The sequence below is a fragment of the Halictus rubicundus genome, chromosome 14 (genome assembly GCF_050948215.1).
Source record: "Halictus rubicundus isolate RS-2024b chromosome 14, iyHalRubi1_principal, whole genome shotgun sequence".
Classification (NCBI taxonomy): domain Eukaryota; kingdom Metazoa; phylum Arthropoda; class Insecta; order Hymenoptera; family Halictidae; genus Halictus; species Halictus rubicundus.
This window is the reverse complement of record NC_135162.1, coordinates 394,541-410,528: the sequence shown is the minus strand read 5'-3', so window position 1 is coordinate 410,528 and position 15,988 is coordinate 394,541. Positions and strand designations below refer to the sequence as shown.

The window sequence follows — 15,988 nt, the reverse complement described above, 5'->3', positions numbered from 1 at the left end:
ATCAAATAGCAACGAAACGCTTAATTGATTCGCTTTCATCTTACGCGAACAAGATGTTCTCCTGCGATTGTAGTAGGATTCGGAAAGAGGTCATTCATCACAGAAAAATAAGTTGAAAGTCTGAAATAGAATTTTTGCATGTAAAATTATATTTTCGACGATAACGAGTTTGAAAATATTCTCGAATTCAAACTCGTTTTTGCGAAGCAAATGCAAAAATTTGATTTTGGTCTTTCTATTTATGTTTTCACGAGAAATCGTTCTTTTTACGGATATACCACGGTTGCAGAGACATCCTGTATAATAAATGCAAAATTGGTCGCTGAAAAATATCAATTTATAATTGTACAGTGTTTTGTGATTTGTACTATATATTTTAACTAATTCGTTGATACTAAATTATTCACTTAAATGTCTATAACATTGTAGAAGAGGCAACGCTAAGTATCACCAGAGAGGAGGAGATTTCGGAGGAAGGTATGTTTAGATTATTTTGTTATATTTTCGATTGTGTTTCGATATTGAATATTTTGTAAATTCTATAATCTTTTGCGGAATTTTCCAGATGAAATCGAGTACGTTGTCCGCGATGGCGATACAATGTTCTCGATATGCTCGTACGTGGCAGAAACTGACGAAGCCATCAACCTCGTGGAAGGCAACGGCGGATCCAGGGGGGTGGTCATGGGGGTCATGACCACCCCCTGAGCTGGTTCCAGGACTTTGGTGGACCACTAATTGAACATAATGATTTTATTTATATATTTTGTCACCATACAGATTTTATGTAATTACATAAAAAAAAAAAAAAAAAAATATGAAACCCGGTCGCCTAGGACCGCACCACGGCCGGCGGACCGGTGAGATAAAAAGACGATCGGAGTTTGTAATAAACAAAAGAAGGTGGCCCTGTGCCGGCGACCCGCGACGGTCAACGGGCGACAGTCAGTCTTTATAGCGTGGCTGAAAGCGAAAGACGTGTTCGGTTAATTTTTAGTTATTCCTACACCTTTATAAGTATTCTTAAAAATTGTAGCTGCAAATTCATTAATTTCAAGAAATGGTAAGTAATCAGTTTCTGTAAAACTACCTATATTATTATGTTTTTATGTACTTATAACTCATATGTTTACAAAAGTTTGTTGTCTGATGTGGGGTGTGAAATTTGCATGGTTTTGCTTTGTTTGTGAGGTAATGCGCCTGCGCCACCAGCCTGTACTATAGCGAATATATATTTAATATGTATTTGCAACAGTCTGTTGTCTGTTGTGGGGTGTGAAATTTGCATGGATTTGCTTGCAGGGTGATTCTAAGGGAAAAGGAGATGGTAGTGGTGGATTGAAACATTCATTAAAAAAAATAGATTCATTTTTCCCAAAGAAACCAAGGCTTGAGATTGCTTACTCGAAAAATTCACCTACAACAACTACAGATGAAAATAATTGTATTGCCGATGCTTCTGCTTCTACAGCTACATTGCCTACATTAACCATAGATGAAGAAAAAACATGCTCTCCTGTTACTAACGATATTCAGCCTACAATATGTACATCGACTTCTGATTCTGATCAGATAAAGACTTCACTTTCTCAACCAAAGTTTGCTTCAGATATTGCTTGTTATATAGGGGAAAATATAAATGATTCAACTAAAGCTATGTTGCTTGAAAAGCATTGGCAGCCTCCCCCTAATTATACTTTTCCGCATTGTGTTGTTAATAAAAAAGGAAAACAAACAAAAAAATATGCTCAGAAGTCTCACCTTGACAAGTTTCACTGGCTTGTTTTGTCGCATAAAGACCAGGGTCTTTACTGCAAGTACTGTGCTTTGTTTGTCGTAGCTCCTGGAGGTGGTGTACAGACAAAAACACCTTTATGTCGACTCGTAAAAGAACCATTAAAAGCTTTCGGTAATTTGCTAGGTGAAAATGGTCTTCTGCTAACACACCAGCGAAACAAATACCACGAATTAGCTGTCCAAGCAGGGAAGAACTTTTTATTGAGTTTTCATAAACCGGAAATTAACATAATGAACCAAGTAAATAGTCAAAGACTGAAACAAATAAATGAAAATAGAGAACGTTTGCGACCAATCGTAAAAACTATAATATTTTGTGGCCATCAAAATATATCGTTACGTGGCCATCGCGACGATGGTAAATTGCTGAACTATGACAGCGTAGTAGCCGATGAAGGGAATTTTAGAGCCCTTTTAAAATTCCGTATTGATTCTGGCGATATTGCATTGCAGCAACATTTAGAATCTTCAAAATCCAACGCCACGTACATCAGCAAGACTGTACAAAATGAGTTGATAGATGTTTGCGCAGAAATCATCCAGGAAAACATTTTACAGAATGTGCGGGAAGCTAAATATTTTTCAATTTTGTTCGATGAAACAACAGATATATCACATATCTCACAGCTGAGCCTATCATTCCGATATTTGCATGATGGCGTTATTAAGGAACATTTTGTGACTTTTTGTGATACCTACGATGTTCTTAGACGTGAAGACAACAATTCAGGTGACATAGAGCCTCGATTGACAGGTGTAGCTTTGGCGAAAATCGTTGAAAATCTGTGTACCAAATTTAACTTAGATTTATCTTGGTGTGTGGGTATTGGAACTGACAGCTGCTCGGTTATGGCATCAGATACAAAAGGTGCAGTGCAAGAATTGATGAAAATAGCCATTCATGCTAAACGTTGCCCGTGCAACAACCATGTGCTCAATAACTCATTGGCAAGATCATCCAAAGTAGTTTCCTGTCGCAATACATCTGGCACAATGAGAAAAGTTGTGGCATTTGCCAATGCATCCGCTAAGAGGCATGAAATTTTTAAAATAGAACTCGGAGCTGCCATGCAAGGTATTTGTGAGACACGTTGGGTAGAGAGGCATGATGGGCATCTTCAATTTCAAGGAGACAACTTAGTCAAAATTTGTAGCGCTTTGGAGAAGATTTCTGCTTGGCAAGACAATAAAACTGCCAATGATGCGCATTGCTTGCTGCAAACATTGCGCAGTTCTGACTTTATTATATCCTCCATCTGTTTAAGTGATGTATTAGGTGGGTACTTCCCTAAATTATTTTATTTCTTATTGTTTGGCAAATGAACTTATACGAGTATACTAAACCTACTTTAAAATTATGTTGTTGTTTTGTTAATATTTTATGCTACGAGTACATACCGTTTATATTAAGTTATAAATTCTTAGTTTATGCACTACAGTCACAGTCACTTACTTTTTATTTTTCAGGTACTACTGTATCTTTAAGCAGAATACTGCAATCGAACTCAATTGATTTAAAAAAAGCTACGGACGCTATTAATGATACTTTAAGTGTTTTACAAAATAAAAGAGAAAATGTGGACGTAATCTACCGACAGCTTTTTGAAGAGGCTAAAGAAGTAGCTGAGCAGCTAGATGTAGAAATTAAATGCCCCAGAATAGTATCAAAACAAATACATAGGGCCAATAACCAACCTGCTCAATCTGCTGAAGAGTATTTCCGCAGAGCTATATACATCCCTCTTCTAGATTCAATAATAAGTGATCTCCAGGACCGCCTGTCTCCTGATGTACTTAATTTGTTTCAGCTAAGCGTTTTCATGCCAAAAAGCGAATGTAGTAATGAAGACATTGAAACTGTGAAACAACTAGCTACCGACTATACATTATTACTAGATAACACTCCATTTTCTGTCATTGTAAATGAATATCGGCTGTGGATGGTGAAGTGGCAGGCGTGGCAGCGGAGCCAGGACATACCGCAGTCGATTTCTGATCTTATTTTAAATTGTGACATCGATATGTATCCTAATATAAGAAAATTTTTATGTATTATGGCTACACTACCTGTCAGTGTAGCGACAGCAGAAAGGTCTTTCTCTACGTTGCGCAGAATTAAATCGTGGCTAAGATCTTCAATGGTTGAAGATCGCCTAACCGGACTGGCACTTCTCCACATTCATAAAAACGTACCCATTGACGTAAATGACGTAATAACGCGTTTCGGGAGAAGACGTAAAAGAAAAATTGATTTTGTTATTTAAATATATGTATTTTGTCTGTTTCTATTTTGTTTGTTGGAAACCCTTGTCGTACCACCTCTTCACTTTTGCGGAGTTTTGCGTCATACCCCTCGACATACCTCTAGCTGTTATGACAAATCATTCACCACGGTTATGGAATATAAATAGGCTGCCTCATTCCGTGCGTGATAGTGCTTCTCTGAATGTCTTCAAGAGAAGATGGCAATATGTACGTGTATATGTACAAGTTATTATGTGTTAAGTTTTTCAAGTGTACAATAAAGAATAAATATTTTTAAGTACAGTACTTACGTACATTAATAAAATACCTACTTTTTACTTGTATCTATTGTTATCAAAATTAAATTATAAGTTCTTGACTTGACCACGACTATGTGACCCCCCCCTGGCGCCAAAGCTGGATCCGCCCTTGGTGGAAGGTGAAAGGGTTTACGTTATTGGTACGTTTATGACTTTTTCGTCTTTCGATAAATTACGCAATGATCTGCGAAAATAATTGCTTGTCTTCTGTTTCCACAGATCATACCAACCAGGACTGGTGGTTCGTGAAGAAACATCTCACAGAAGAGAAAGGATGGGTCCCAGCGCAGTATCTTCTCAACGAAGCGCATTATACTCTCTATTTACAACGCAAATTACACGAGAAGATCGACAAATTACCAGTATTTGAAAGTAAGTTAATGTTTATCTATACATAGCCCTTAGACTTTCAAGAAGGACTAAAAAAGTGCAACAAATCAATTGATCTATCTAACAGTAATTTTTACCGAATTCGTAAATAGAAATCAATGTTGCTTTGCATTATAAGTACAGCATGCTCAGAGTACTCGGTATGCTCGGAATACTTATTTTTATTAGTTTTCATTCTCAGAAACTTACATTGATTGGTTGTTGAATAACTTGTCGCGTGCTCGTCACGAATAAATATTTTTTTTTATTAACAGAGCCTGCGCCTGGCGAAAAGGCGTCAGCGCCAAGGTTCATTGAGAAACTGCAACCAATTCACACACCGGACGGCTATACCGTTCAATTCGAGTGTCAAGTGGAAGGTGTACCGAGACCGCAGATCACTTGGTTCCGACAGACTGCAATCATCAAACCGTCTCCCGATTTCCAAATGTATTACGACGATGACAATGTGGCCACTCTGATCATCCGAGAAGTGTTCCCTGAAGATGCCGGTACCTTCACCTGCGTTGCCAAAAACGCTGCTGGATTTGCGTCTAGTACCACAGAGTTGACCGTGGAAGCACCTCTTTCAGATCATGGATCGGATCTGACTGGACCATCCAGAAAGAGTCTATCGAGGTACGTTTCTTTATCATTCAAAAATATAATATAATATTTCCATTATTAACCCTTTGCCCTCAGCGCTATTTTAATTCTGAAACTAAACTTTTCTTCCGTCTTAGAATATTCCTAATATTCTATTGAAATAAAAATTTACGAAGTAAACTAAACTAAAATCAATGAAGGAATGCTCATCAATAGACTGCGGATGTTCACTTTTCAAGTTTTGTAAATTTTCAAAAAGTGGAATCAAATAGCACCCCATTTTCAATGGAAGTCTTTGTAAATGAAACAATTCTGTCGAACTTCATATTTTAATATTTTTTTTGAAAATTATCGTAAATGCATAAATATCCACAGTCCACTCACCAGGAATAGACTTTAATTTACGTTTCATTTGCAAATCCGCACAGTTCAGCGCGAAATTCATTTAGTGCCTACGGTAGTCGAATACTTTTGGGGCTGTTTGAAACTGTGCGTCAACATAAATAAATAAAATTTGTATAAATGCGTGTCCACAGAGAATCATCCCTGGCCGACATCTTGGAGGGAATACCACCCACGTTCTCCCGAAAACCAAAGGCGAAGTATGTGAACGAAGGCGATGATGTGATCCTGGAATGCCGCCTGGTCGCCGTACCTGAACCCGAAATAACGTGGTACTATAAGGACAAGCAAATCACGACTAAGCATAACATCATAGTCGCGACAGAAAGCGACATGCACATGTACTGCAGTGTAATTAAGATCGTCAAGGTGCAAAAGAAGCAAGAAGGAAAGTACACTATCGTTGCTAAGAACAGGGAAGGTGAAGCTACCATTGAGATTCCTATGAAGGTTTGTAGATCTTCAACATTATTCTCCTTTATTATTAATATATATATATAATTTATATTGCTAATATAATAATTTCCGTAGGTGAAGACCGGCAAGCCAGAACCACCGGAGATTCTTGAACCCCTGCAATCATTTGTAGTCAGAGAAGGCGAGACTGTAGTATTGTCGACTCAAATAGTCGGAAATCCGGCGCCCACGGTCAGTTGGTACAAGAATGGCAAACCACTGAAGGGCCTAACACCGAAACAAGATGGCCATGTGAACACACTGACACTGATTCAACCCCAAGTGTCGGACACTGGAGATTATTCGGTGGTGGCTACCAATGATCTAGGCACGGTAGAGACGAAAGCAACATTAACAGTTGAAAGTAAGAATTTTATGAAATTCGGTTTACAAACAGTTTCAACTATTTGCTACAAACGCTAATCGCGCATTCACAATATCTATTAATTATTCGCTGTCGCAAAACGAGAGACTCTGGACCTATAATTAAACTGTGGACATTTATACAAATTTTTACATTTAGGGATATCAGTCTTTAGATGGAGCTATATTAATGTTTAACAAAAGCTTTTAATACTTTGCTTATTTACTATAAATGGTTCATGGTCTCTCGCGGGGCCGTGGGGATAGTTCTGGGACTTTTATCGGGTAATTGCTAACTAAAAATTTGTGTATGATATTACACGGTAATATTAAATCTCCACATTTTTGTAGTGTATTAATTAATTTTACATTACCGCTTATATTAATGCCGCAATATGCTTCGCTAATATTTTTTTCCAGTATACACGAAGCCTTCTCTGATCATTAACATGCAACAGCACTTGTACGAACACTACACTGTCATCAAGGGTAGGATATGCTTTTGCTTTTGCTTGCTGCAATTTATATTCCATTTTGAACATATCGATGACCGAAACGGATGAGTTGTAAGTAAAATGTGGAATTATTTTTTTTTAGAAATACCAAGCGGTGCTCCAGAACCTCCACTCTTCACGGAACGGTTCCAAGAACTTACCGTTCCAGAAAAGGGTACCTTCAAACTTGTGGCCAAGGTCACCGGAAATCCTGTGCCGGAAGTCACGTGGTTGAGGTACAGTGTTATGTAGAATACGTTTACTATACTGTAAATCTTTATACAAATTTTCAATTTCCAAGAGAAGCAAGGTCCAAGATGAAAAATTATTTTACCGATTAAAAAAGTCTTTTATGATAAATTTAAAGTACGAACGCTCGTAATGTTCGTCAAGCTAAACTTCTTCTCGTATTTTACAAAATTTCATGATACATTTCGTGATACAAACGGAAAAATCATAAAGTAATAATAAGCAATAATATCTTCAAATGTGTTATCTTCAGGAATAACCAGCCTCTGGAGAAATCTCCGAACATCACAGAGACATACGACGGCGAGAACATTATCCTCGAGATTCGAAACGCTAATTCGGAGATAGACGCCGGAGATTACAAATGCATCGCTAGCAATCCCGTTGGAAAAACTTCGCACGGTGCAAAGGTCGCGGTAGACGTCGACACAGTAACATTCACGAAGATGCTGGAGGAAGAAGTCATCGTCGATGAGTACAAGACGCTAGAATTAACCTGCGAGACATCTCACACAGTCTCCACGAAATGGTGGCACAATAACAAAGAAGTCAGTGGCATGGATCATCGCGAGATCATTCAAGAAGGACATGTACACAAATTGGTGATTAAGAAGGTCAGTCCTACGGACGAGGGTGTTTACGAGTGCACCGTTAAGAATCAATCTACGTCCAGCAATGTCACTGTTAAAGGTAAACATTTATTAATTATTTCCTATAAACTCATCCTATCAATCTTGATTTATATATTCAACACTTTGCATTCCTCAGTCCAGTGTCATTCGACATTTTCAAATTTAGTGAAAATTTATTGTATAGGTTATTACCGAACTATAATGTAAATTTCAACTCATTTTTACAGCCACTATACCAGAATTCGTGAAGAAGTTGGAAGACTTCGAAGTGAAGGAACGTGAGATCGCCATTTTGGAAGTTGAAATTACATCGCAGACCGCCGATGTCAAATGGTTCAAGGACGGAGAACCGTTAGGACCCAGCAAAGAAAAATTAGAGTTTGTCAAAGATGGCAATGTAAGAAAGTTGCTAATTAGGAGTGCATCGGTACACGATGAGGGAGAATATACTTGTACCCTGTTGGACCAAGAATGCTCAGCGGAAGTCACTGTTGTCGGTGAGTACTGTCCTTTATCGTAAACATAACTCATAGAATAGAATAATCCTCTCAAATAATACAGATTTTGTCAATACAACGTTCGAAAATACAATCTCTCATTCTCTTAATGTTTATAACGTTTTGACAATTTTTGGATCCACCGTATTTTTAGAAGAATTCGGAAACGAGTAACTTTGAGTAGTCATTACATTTACGTTACATTGTATTTCTCCTATAATTCCAGAATTACCACCAGAGATTATTACAAAGATGCAAGACGTGACCATAGCAAGAGGCGAAAGAGCAACTTTCGAGATCGAATTAACCAAAGGAGACGCGCTGGTACGATGGTTCAAGGACGGCCAGGAACTACAGTTCTCTGAACACGTGCAATTATCCATCGACGGCAAGAGACAGAGGCTGAAGATTTACGATACAGAACCGGAAGACGCGGCTGTGTATTCTTGCGAAGTTGGTAAACAGTCTTCGTCGGCGAGACTGACTGTCGAGGAACCTGGAGTCGACTTCATCACGAAATTACCGGATGTGACTTTGGTACCGTTGAACGCTGACGCAGTCTTCACGATAGAACTATCTCAGAATGTACCAGTCACTTGGCTCAGGTAAGAAAGTAAAACTATACAACGCAGACTAAACGTAACACAACATTACTGCAATCTGTTTTTCATAATAACGACGAATATCAAGAATAATTCTATTATTTCTTATGTTCCTAATGTACTCGCGTGTACAGTGTATGGCCAAATTATTAGAACCACTTATATAAACTAAGGAGTTTACATTAGTACGATTAACATCAGAACGATTAGTATGTTTAACAGCACTAGAGGCAACATTACCTATCGCACCTGTAATAAATATATCTTTCGTACTATGGCTCTAATAATTATACCATTTCACAGAAAAACGGAAGTCATCAAGGAGTCACCGAAATACACCATCATCGACGAAGGCACTGTCAAAAAATTGATCGTCAGGAAATGCACGGTGGAAGACGTCTCGGAATACATAGCAATAGTCACGAACGTGAAGACGTCGTCGAAATTAAGAGTCGAAGGTATTTGAATTAAGCGCATATCACTTCTGTTCTCGCGCCGAGGAAACTTTTGTTAACGAACGCTTAATAATCATAATTCGACATATTTTCAGTGGTTGAAACGCCACCGAAGATTCATCCAGACACGCCGAAGAAATACAAAGTGAAAAAGGGCGAGGATGTCGATATTGTCGTGAATTATACCGGCACTCCGAAACCGAGCGACGAATGGACAGTAAATGGCACCGTGGTCACAAAATCGAAACGAGTGGTGCCGTCACTTGACGAAGAATGCGCAAGCTTGACCATCAAGAAAATCCAAGAGGAAGACGTCGGTGACTACACTTTGAAACTGGTGAATCACCTTGGCGAGACCAGTATCGATATTAACGTCGTCATAGTGCGTGAGTATCCTACTTAAACAAATTGAATTTTCTTGATACTTGAATGCGCAGTAAGACTCTTGTATCACGCAACCGTATTAACGTTTCTAGATGTACCGAGTGCACCGGGAGCACCAGAACCATTGGAAATCGCCCAAGACAGCGTCACACTTCACTGGAAGAAACCAGATTCCGATGGAAACTCACCTATTGTCGAATACATCCTTGAACACCAAGAGAAGACTGAAACTTCGTGAGTATTTCGTCTTTTTATTTCGTAAGGGCCCGGTCTTCGTAGATAAGGTAGAGTGACTACATTACCGACAAAAAATTCTCTGCGAAATAAAGCCGAAAAACTTGAAGCACATTTCTGGCGTCGGAATTCATAATATCGATAATCTTAAGTCTGTATCCGAAGGCTGTGAATGGAAATTATTAATTAAAAAGTCACGTGACTATCCTGGGCCCTTAAAAGCATTTCTTTCTAGTTCTCTGTAGACCCTTTTTTCAATTTTATATTCTAATGCTAACCGTTCAGATAGAGTGGAGCTCACGCAATTGCAATCAATTTTAACTTGTAGGTGGACCAAGATTACGGAAACGATAACAGAGACGACGCATAAAGTCAGAAAATTAACCACCAATAAAGAGTACACCTTCCGCGTGATAGCCGTAAACGAAGAAGGTCCAGGTGACACATCGCCGACATCTCCTTACATAAAGATATCGAAACCATCGGCAGAAGAACCACCAGCTGTCCTGGAACCTCTGAAGAGTGTCATCGCAGGCTTAGGAGAAACTGTTACCCTTTCGTGCATCATTGGTGGAACACCGACACCGGACATTACTTGGTACATACTTTTCTTAAAAACTATATTGAACGTGTACGTGAACAAAAGAAAACTTATTACACTGTCCTCTGTAAAAGTTAAACTAGCAGGCTGACTGCCGCGAACATTTTGTGTGTTTCCTACAAGTCTTGCCTATTTCATTTGTATAAACGGACAGAGTTATTAATAATGATTAATTTAGTTAATTTCAAAACGAATAAATTGATACTCGATGCCACTAGTTTTCACCAAATTAATAGTGGCGGTCACCGATGACCACTCTACAGATCAACGCGTTAACAGCAAGAAACTGTTGTGGCATCAAAAAATAATTGTTTTCAGGTTGAGGAATGGTGAAACGTTCGCAGACAGCAGCATCACGTATGAGAATCGTCGTGTCGGAACGGCGGAAACAACTTGCGAGCTGAAGATACAGGAAGCACCGAAGATCAGTTACGATGAAACCTTGGCAAGCCAAAATCTCCCTGTGAACAACCAATGGACGGTCGAGATTCGAACCAGCGGTTTCCCGAAACCGGAAGTGACATGGTCGAAGAACAGCAAGAAGATCGTCGACAAACGAGTCTCCATTCAGTCCGAGGAAAAATCTTCTACTATCTCGATCTCTTCTCTTGTCAGGGAGGACACTGCTACTTACACAGCGAAGGCGAGCAATCAGGCCGGCAGTTCCTCGGTTGATCTGCGTCTAAGAGTGATCGGTAAGTGTGTCAGAAATCTGATAATGTTCCAACTGGTTCAGTGGGTGTCTCTTGGGCTCCATGAATTTTTTTTTATTAACCCTCTAATCGACGGACCATTTTTGACGGACCAAATTGAAGAAGAATTTAACACTCTGTCTACTGGAAACTTGTTAATAGTACTTTAATTAATTTTGCTGTACCAGAGAAATAGTGCATAAAAATATTATTTTGCACAGTAATCCGAAACGAAATTATTAGATTGCGTTACTGGGACCGACTTACTGGTCCACGCTTGAAATTGCTGTTGCTGTGGGAAGATCTGTTGAAAAAACCCTTAGCCGTAAGACTTGTCATTGGGCTTTCAGAAATTGTGAAACAATCGCCGGTAGATCGTATATATGTTAATTTTTGAATTTGTATTTCTCATAATTCTCAAGTTTGTTCCCCGAACTGTTCAGACAAACCAAGCAAACCGCAAGGGCCGGTTATCTTCAAAGAAGTCAGACAAGATCGAGTTACTCTTGAATGGCGACCACCGGCTGACGATGGTGGTATTGAGCTTGAGAAATACACCATTGAGAAGTGTGAACCTGGAAAGGCCTGGGTGAAAGTAGTCGACATCGACAAGGAGGTGGAAAGCTTCTGCGTGCATAAACTGCAGCAGAACGCAGAGTACAAATTCAGGATCATAGCCACGAACATTGCTGGAGCATCGGAACCATTGGAATCGGACACGGTCAAGATGAGGACTTCCTTCGGTACGACAAAAATGACATTTTTTTTTTGTTTATTTCATTAGTGGACTGCGGATCTTTATGATTTAAGAGTTTCTTCCTTTCTTCTAAATTTTTGAATTTATGCTATATTTAAAATTACATCCACCTATTTCTGTCATAAACGCATAAAATCCACTATCCATTGTTAGATATTTTCTTTGTTTCCATTCGAGCTGCATTAATCTCGTTGCAGAATGTTTTTATTTCTTATCTTCTCTTATCCTCGCATCTGACATTCTCTAATCTACACACTGATCTTTTATTAGATATTTTCTTTATTTTCATTAACTGCCTAGATGTAGTACTTTTTTTAATCCTTATCTTCTCTCACCTTCGCACTCGCCATTCTCTAATCGGCGCAAAAATGACTCCGCTCGCCATTTCTTGAGCCTCTTTCATTTCGTTTGTGTAATTTAATCTTTAAATTTGTATTCTTATCAAATACAACTTTATTTAACAACTTCATCAACGTATTCACAGAACCACCAGGAACACCAAGAGGACCGCTAGAAGTATCAGGAATGACGAAGACATCCTTCACGATAAAATGGCAGCCCCCTGAGAACGATGGCGGAACGCCAATCACGGAATACATCATTGAAACGAAAGAGGAATCGAAGAAGACCTGGCAGAAGGTTATTAAATTAGATAGAAATTATTCGAACGAAAAAATTCGAAGCATATAGGTACTTACGTCGACCTATTGTTTATAGATCGGCACCACCAAATACGAAGTGACTCACTTCGCCGTAGCAGATTTGAAAACAGATGTACCATACAACTTCAGGATAACAGCGAAGAACAGTGTCGGAACTGGACCTCCTTATGTAGCTGAAGAAGCAATCGCACCGGGCAAACGACTCAGTAAGAATTATATCGTATTATTCATATTATTAAACAATGTTAGTGAATCTTTAAAGCTAATCGCATATGGTAAGTGGTGTCATTCGTGAAATTAAAAAGAATTAATTTCATATGTGTCAGGGATCATTAATAAAATTGAACTTTTGCAATCATCTAATAACACTTTTATCAGCTTAACCGTTTGTAATTTAGCCTTCTCATAAGCTTCTAATCAACATCGCGAGCGACGCTTATTTAATGCTTATGCTTGAACTATCGCTTAGAAATAACAGCACTCACCGAGAGCAACATGTACGCTTTGCTAGGCATATTCCCGCCATCGAAAATAGTTATCAGCAGAAGTAAGTTGAAATTGTGACGTACGTTTTTCTTTTGGTAGCATGTATTTTGACTCTGGTTACACAATTGGATAATTTTCAGCACCACCATCGAGCCCGAAGAATGTACAAGTGACAAATGTTACGAGCAAGAGTGTAACTTATGTAACTAAAAATTATGAAACGCGTATATACAGTGGGTGCAAAAAGTATTTAAACAGTAATTGTCGATATTTAAATTGTGATAATTTCTTACAAACAAAGAATAAAACCAAAAACCTGGACTCATTTTAAAGCTTGAAGCAAACCAGTATACATTTTTGTTTGATATATTTTAAGATTTTTCTGTATGAATATGAATTGTTACAATCGAAACACGATGCTAATATCTATCCTCTAAATAGGATACGTTATCGAGAAGAGGCCGCTAATTGGTAAAGGCGCGAGATGGACGAAGATTGTTACTTTGGACGCCACGACACTTCAATATTGCGTTGAGAATTTGAAGGAAAGCGAATTCCTCTTCAGAATCTTTGCAGAGAATAACCAAGGGCTCAGCTTACCAACGAATTCGGAACCGGTTACCTTGAAGACACATGCGAGTAAGTATTTTCACTCAACAGAGAAATTGAAGGATTTTTTGGATGTTTGATAACCAAAAATCGAAATTAAATCATTTTCATAGCTGTGCCATCACCACCAACGGCGCCATTGGAGATCAGGCAGATTGCAGCGAACACAGTGGTGATTTCGTGGGGCAGACCGGAAACCGATGGCGGTGCGCCATTGGAGGGTTACAAAATCGCTATCAGGGACGCAAAGAAGACAATGTGGATGGAGGTCGCCAGGGTGAACGCAGATGTGCAGAAGCTGAACATTAGGGACCTCCAGGAGAATCACATGTACCTGATCAGGATCTACGCGAGGAACGAGATCGGCCTCAGCGAAGCTTTGGAATCTGACGAACCTTTCAACATTGTACCTGTTTCCGGTATGATATCTCAGTACAATTTTTTCCTTACCTAAACAAACCATTTGCTCGACGAAATACTTTTCTAAAGATGGTTAATCGTTATCTTTTTGATTTTCTCAGAATTGGCAGTGGTCGAGCCAATCGCAGAAGCCACTGAGAAGGGTGAAACCGCATCGATGAGCTTCAGCACAGAGAACACAAGTTCTTGGCTTCGAGAACACAACATGGACGCCGACATTCATTCTTACGCGAGGGCGAGGCTTCTCCGAAAAGATGAATACTTCTTCCGCATTTGGCATTACGCTAAAAAGCTCTTCGAATAAAAGCATTTCTATGGATTAACGGCGAAGACAGTGGGAAATGATCCCGATTGTTCTTCTTCTTAACGAGGACCACGAAAATTTAAAGCATAAGCGATTACAACGAAAAAGAAACAGGCAACAAAACTCGGCTTCGTTATCAGAAATCTATCAAGAAGTTTCTTCCGATAATCGACGATCATTACCTTTCTTCTTTTACAAATTTTTTACGGCTTCTAACACTTTTGATTTTTGATCTCTCACGTGAACACCGTCATAGAATAATAACCGCGAAAACGTAATGATAAACGATATCGAACCGTTTCTCTTTAGAGTCGAACGTGTAGCGACTAGATTTAATCTAAGAGTCGATACTGGATGGGTGTAGAATCTAGTCAGCGTAGATTATACTTTTTTTCTTCTTCTTCTTTTTTTTTTCTTTTTTGTTTCTCTCAACGGACCAAGACTTCCTCGTGCACAAACATACACGGAATCGAAACGAAGAAATCGAAGTACATAGTACTTTTGCTTCTCCAGATAATCAATCACTATTCTTACTTACTAAAATCGTACTTTTGGAAACTCAAATGCGAATCGAAAGAACACTTCGAAACGATTGTCCCCAGGAGAAACCAAGAAACCGTATCCGATTTTTTTTCACGGTGGTTTCTTTCAGAGTATGCAAATCTCTACTTAACCAATGAAAATCTAAAATAACTGGTAAACAACATTTCTTTGTAGAAAATATTACGCCATCGTGAAACTTCGGTATACTGTTTCTTCGTTTCTGTAGTCTTTCTTTTTTCGATGAAGCTATCGTTATTAAGCAAATTATTAAGCTCAATTATTAAGTAACGATGAACCCAAGTGTTCTGTCGATCGCACGAATTTCCAAAATGTTAGAAGGAAACGTCCTAACTTCCTCGAGATTCCTTCGTATAGAGAAAATGCAAACCAAGAATCGTCGACTGCGAGTCTATTAAATCCCCGAGACACCAATGATCGAATAATGTGATAATCGATCACTCGTGAAAGAGTATCTTTGTGTAAAGTAATTTAGGAATGATTAAGAATACTTGAACCACCTACCCGTATCGTCCAACACACCCACGTATCCCGAATCCTTTGTATATGAATTTATATATCGCGAGCGGAAAGCGGCGAGCGTTTATGTAACGTCCTAAAAATCCCCGAGCTATACCAGATCATATTCCATTCGACACCACAGCATTTCCCGAGTCATTTGCACAAGTCAGCATTCCCCGAGCATTCACCTCGACACCACAGCATTTCTCGATACACGCGTACGCAACAGCATTAGTCAAATCACATCCGCCTGATTTCGAAAGCCCCCAAAAAAATGCATTACTAATCAAT

The 15,988-nt window shown here is 38.9% G+C and overlaps 2 protein-coding genes across 2 annotated transcripts in view; both read left to right on the top strand.

Moving 5' to 3' along the window:
• Positions 1–15,243, top strand: part of LOC143360816 (uncharacterized) — a gene marked incomplete at its 5' end in the record, with an annotated part of 55,517 nt that extends 40,274 nt beyond the window's left edge. The window contains 25 exon segments of the mRNA XM_076799972.1: positions 430–477; positions 566–658; positions 4,481–4,501; positions 4,581–4,733; positions 5,006–5,369; positions 5,873–6,188; positions 6,270–6,558; positions 6,978–7,046; positions 7,155–7,287; positions 7,554–7,990; positions 8,160–8,429; positions 8,656–9,034; positions 9,335–9,489; positions 9,582–9,872; positions 9,963–10,104; positions 10,433–10,702; positions 11,024–11,400; positions 11,841–12,140; positions 12,639–12,793; positions 12,872–13,022; positions 13,286–13,363; positions 13,443–13,535; positions 13,744–13,941; positions 14,025–14,330; positions 14,433–15,243. Coding sequence (XP_076656087.1) covers positions 430–477; positions 566–658; positions 4,481–4,501; positions 4,581–4,733; positions 5,006–5,369; positions 5,873–6,188; positions 6,270–6,558; positions 6,978–7,046; positions 7,155–7,287; positions 7,554–7,990; positions 8,160–8,429; positions 8,656–9,034; positions 9,335–9,489; positions 9,582–9,872; positions 9,963–10,104; positions 10,433–10,702; positions 11,024–11,400; positions 11,841–12,140; positions 12,639–12,793; positions 12,872–13,022; positions 13,286–13,363; positions 13,443–13,535; positions 13,744–13,941; positions 14,025–14,330; positions 14,433–14,635 — 5,291 coding nt within the window.
• Positions 818–4,463, top strand: LOC143361001 (52 kDa repressor of the inhibitor of the protein kinase-like). Its single transcript, XM_076800241.1, has 3 exons — positions 818–860; positions 1,256–3,073; positions 3,265–4,463. Exons 1-3 carry the CDS (start codon positions 818–820, stop codon positions 4,059–4,061), a joined length of 2,658 nt encoding a protein of 885 aa, XP_076656356.1. The 3' UTR covers positions 4,062–4,463.
• Positions 15,244–15,988: the final 745 nt, after the last annotated feature.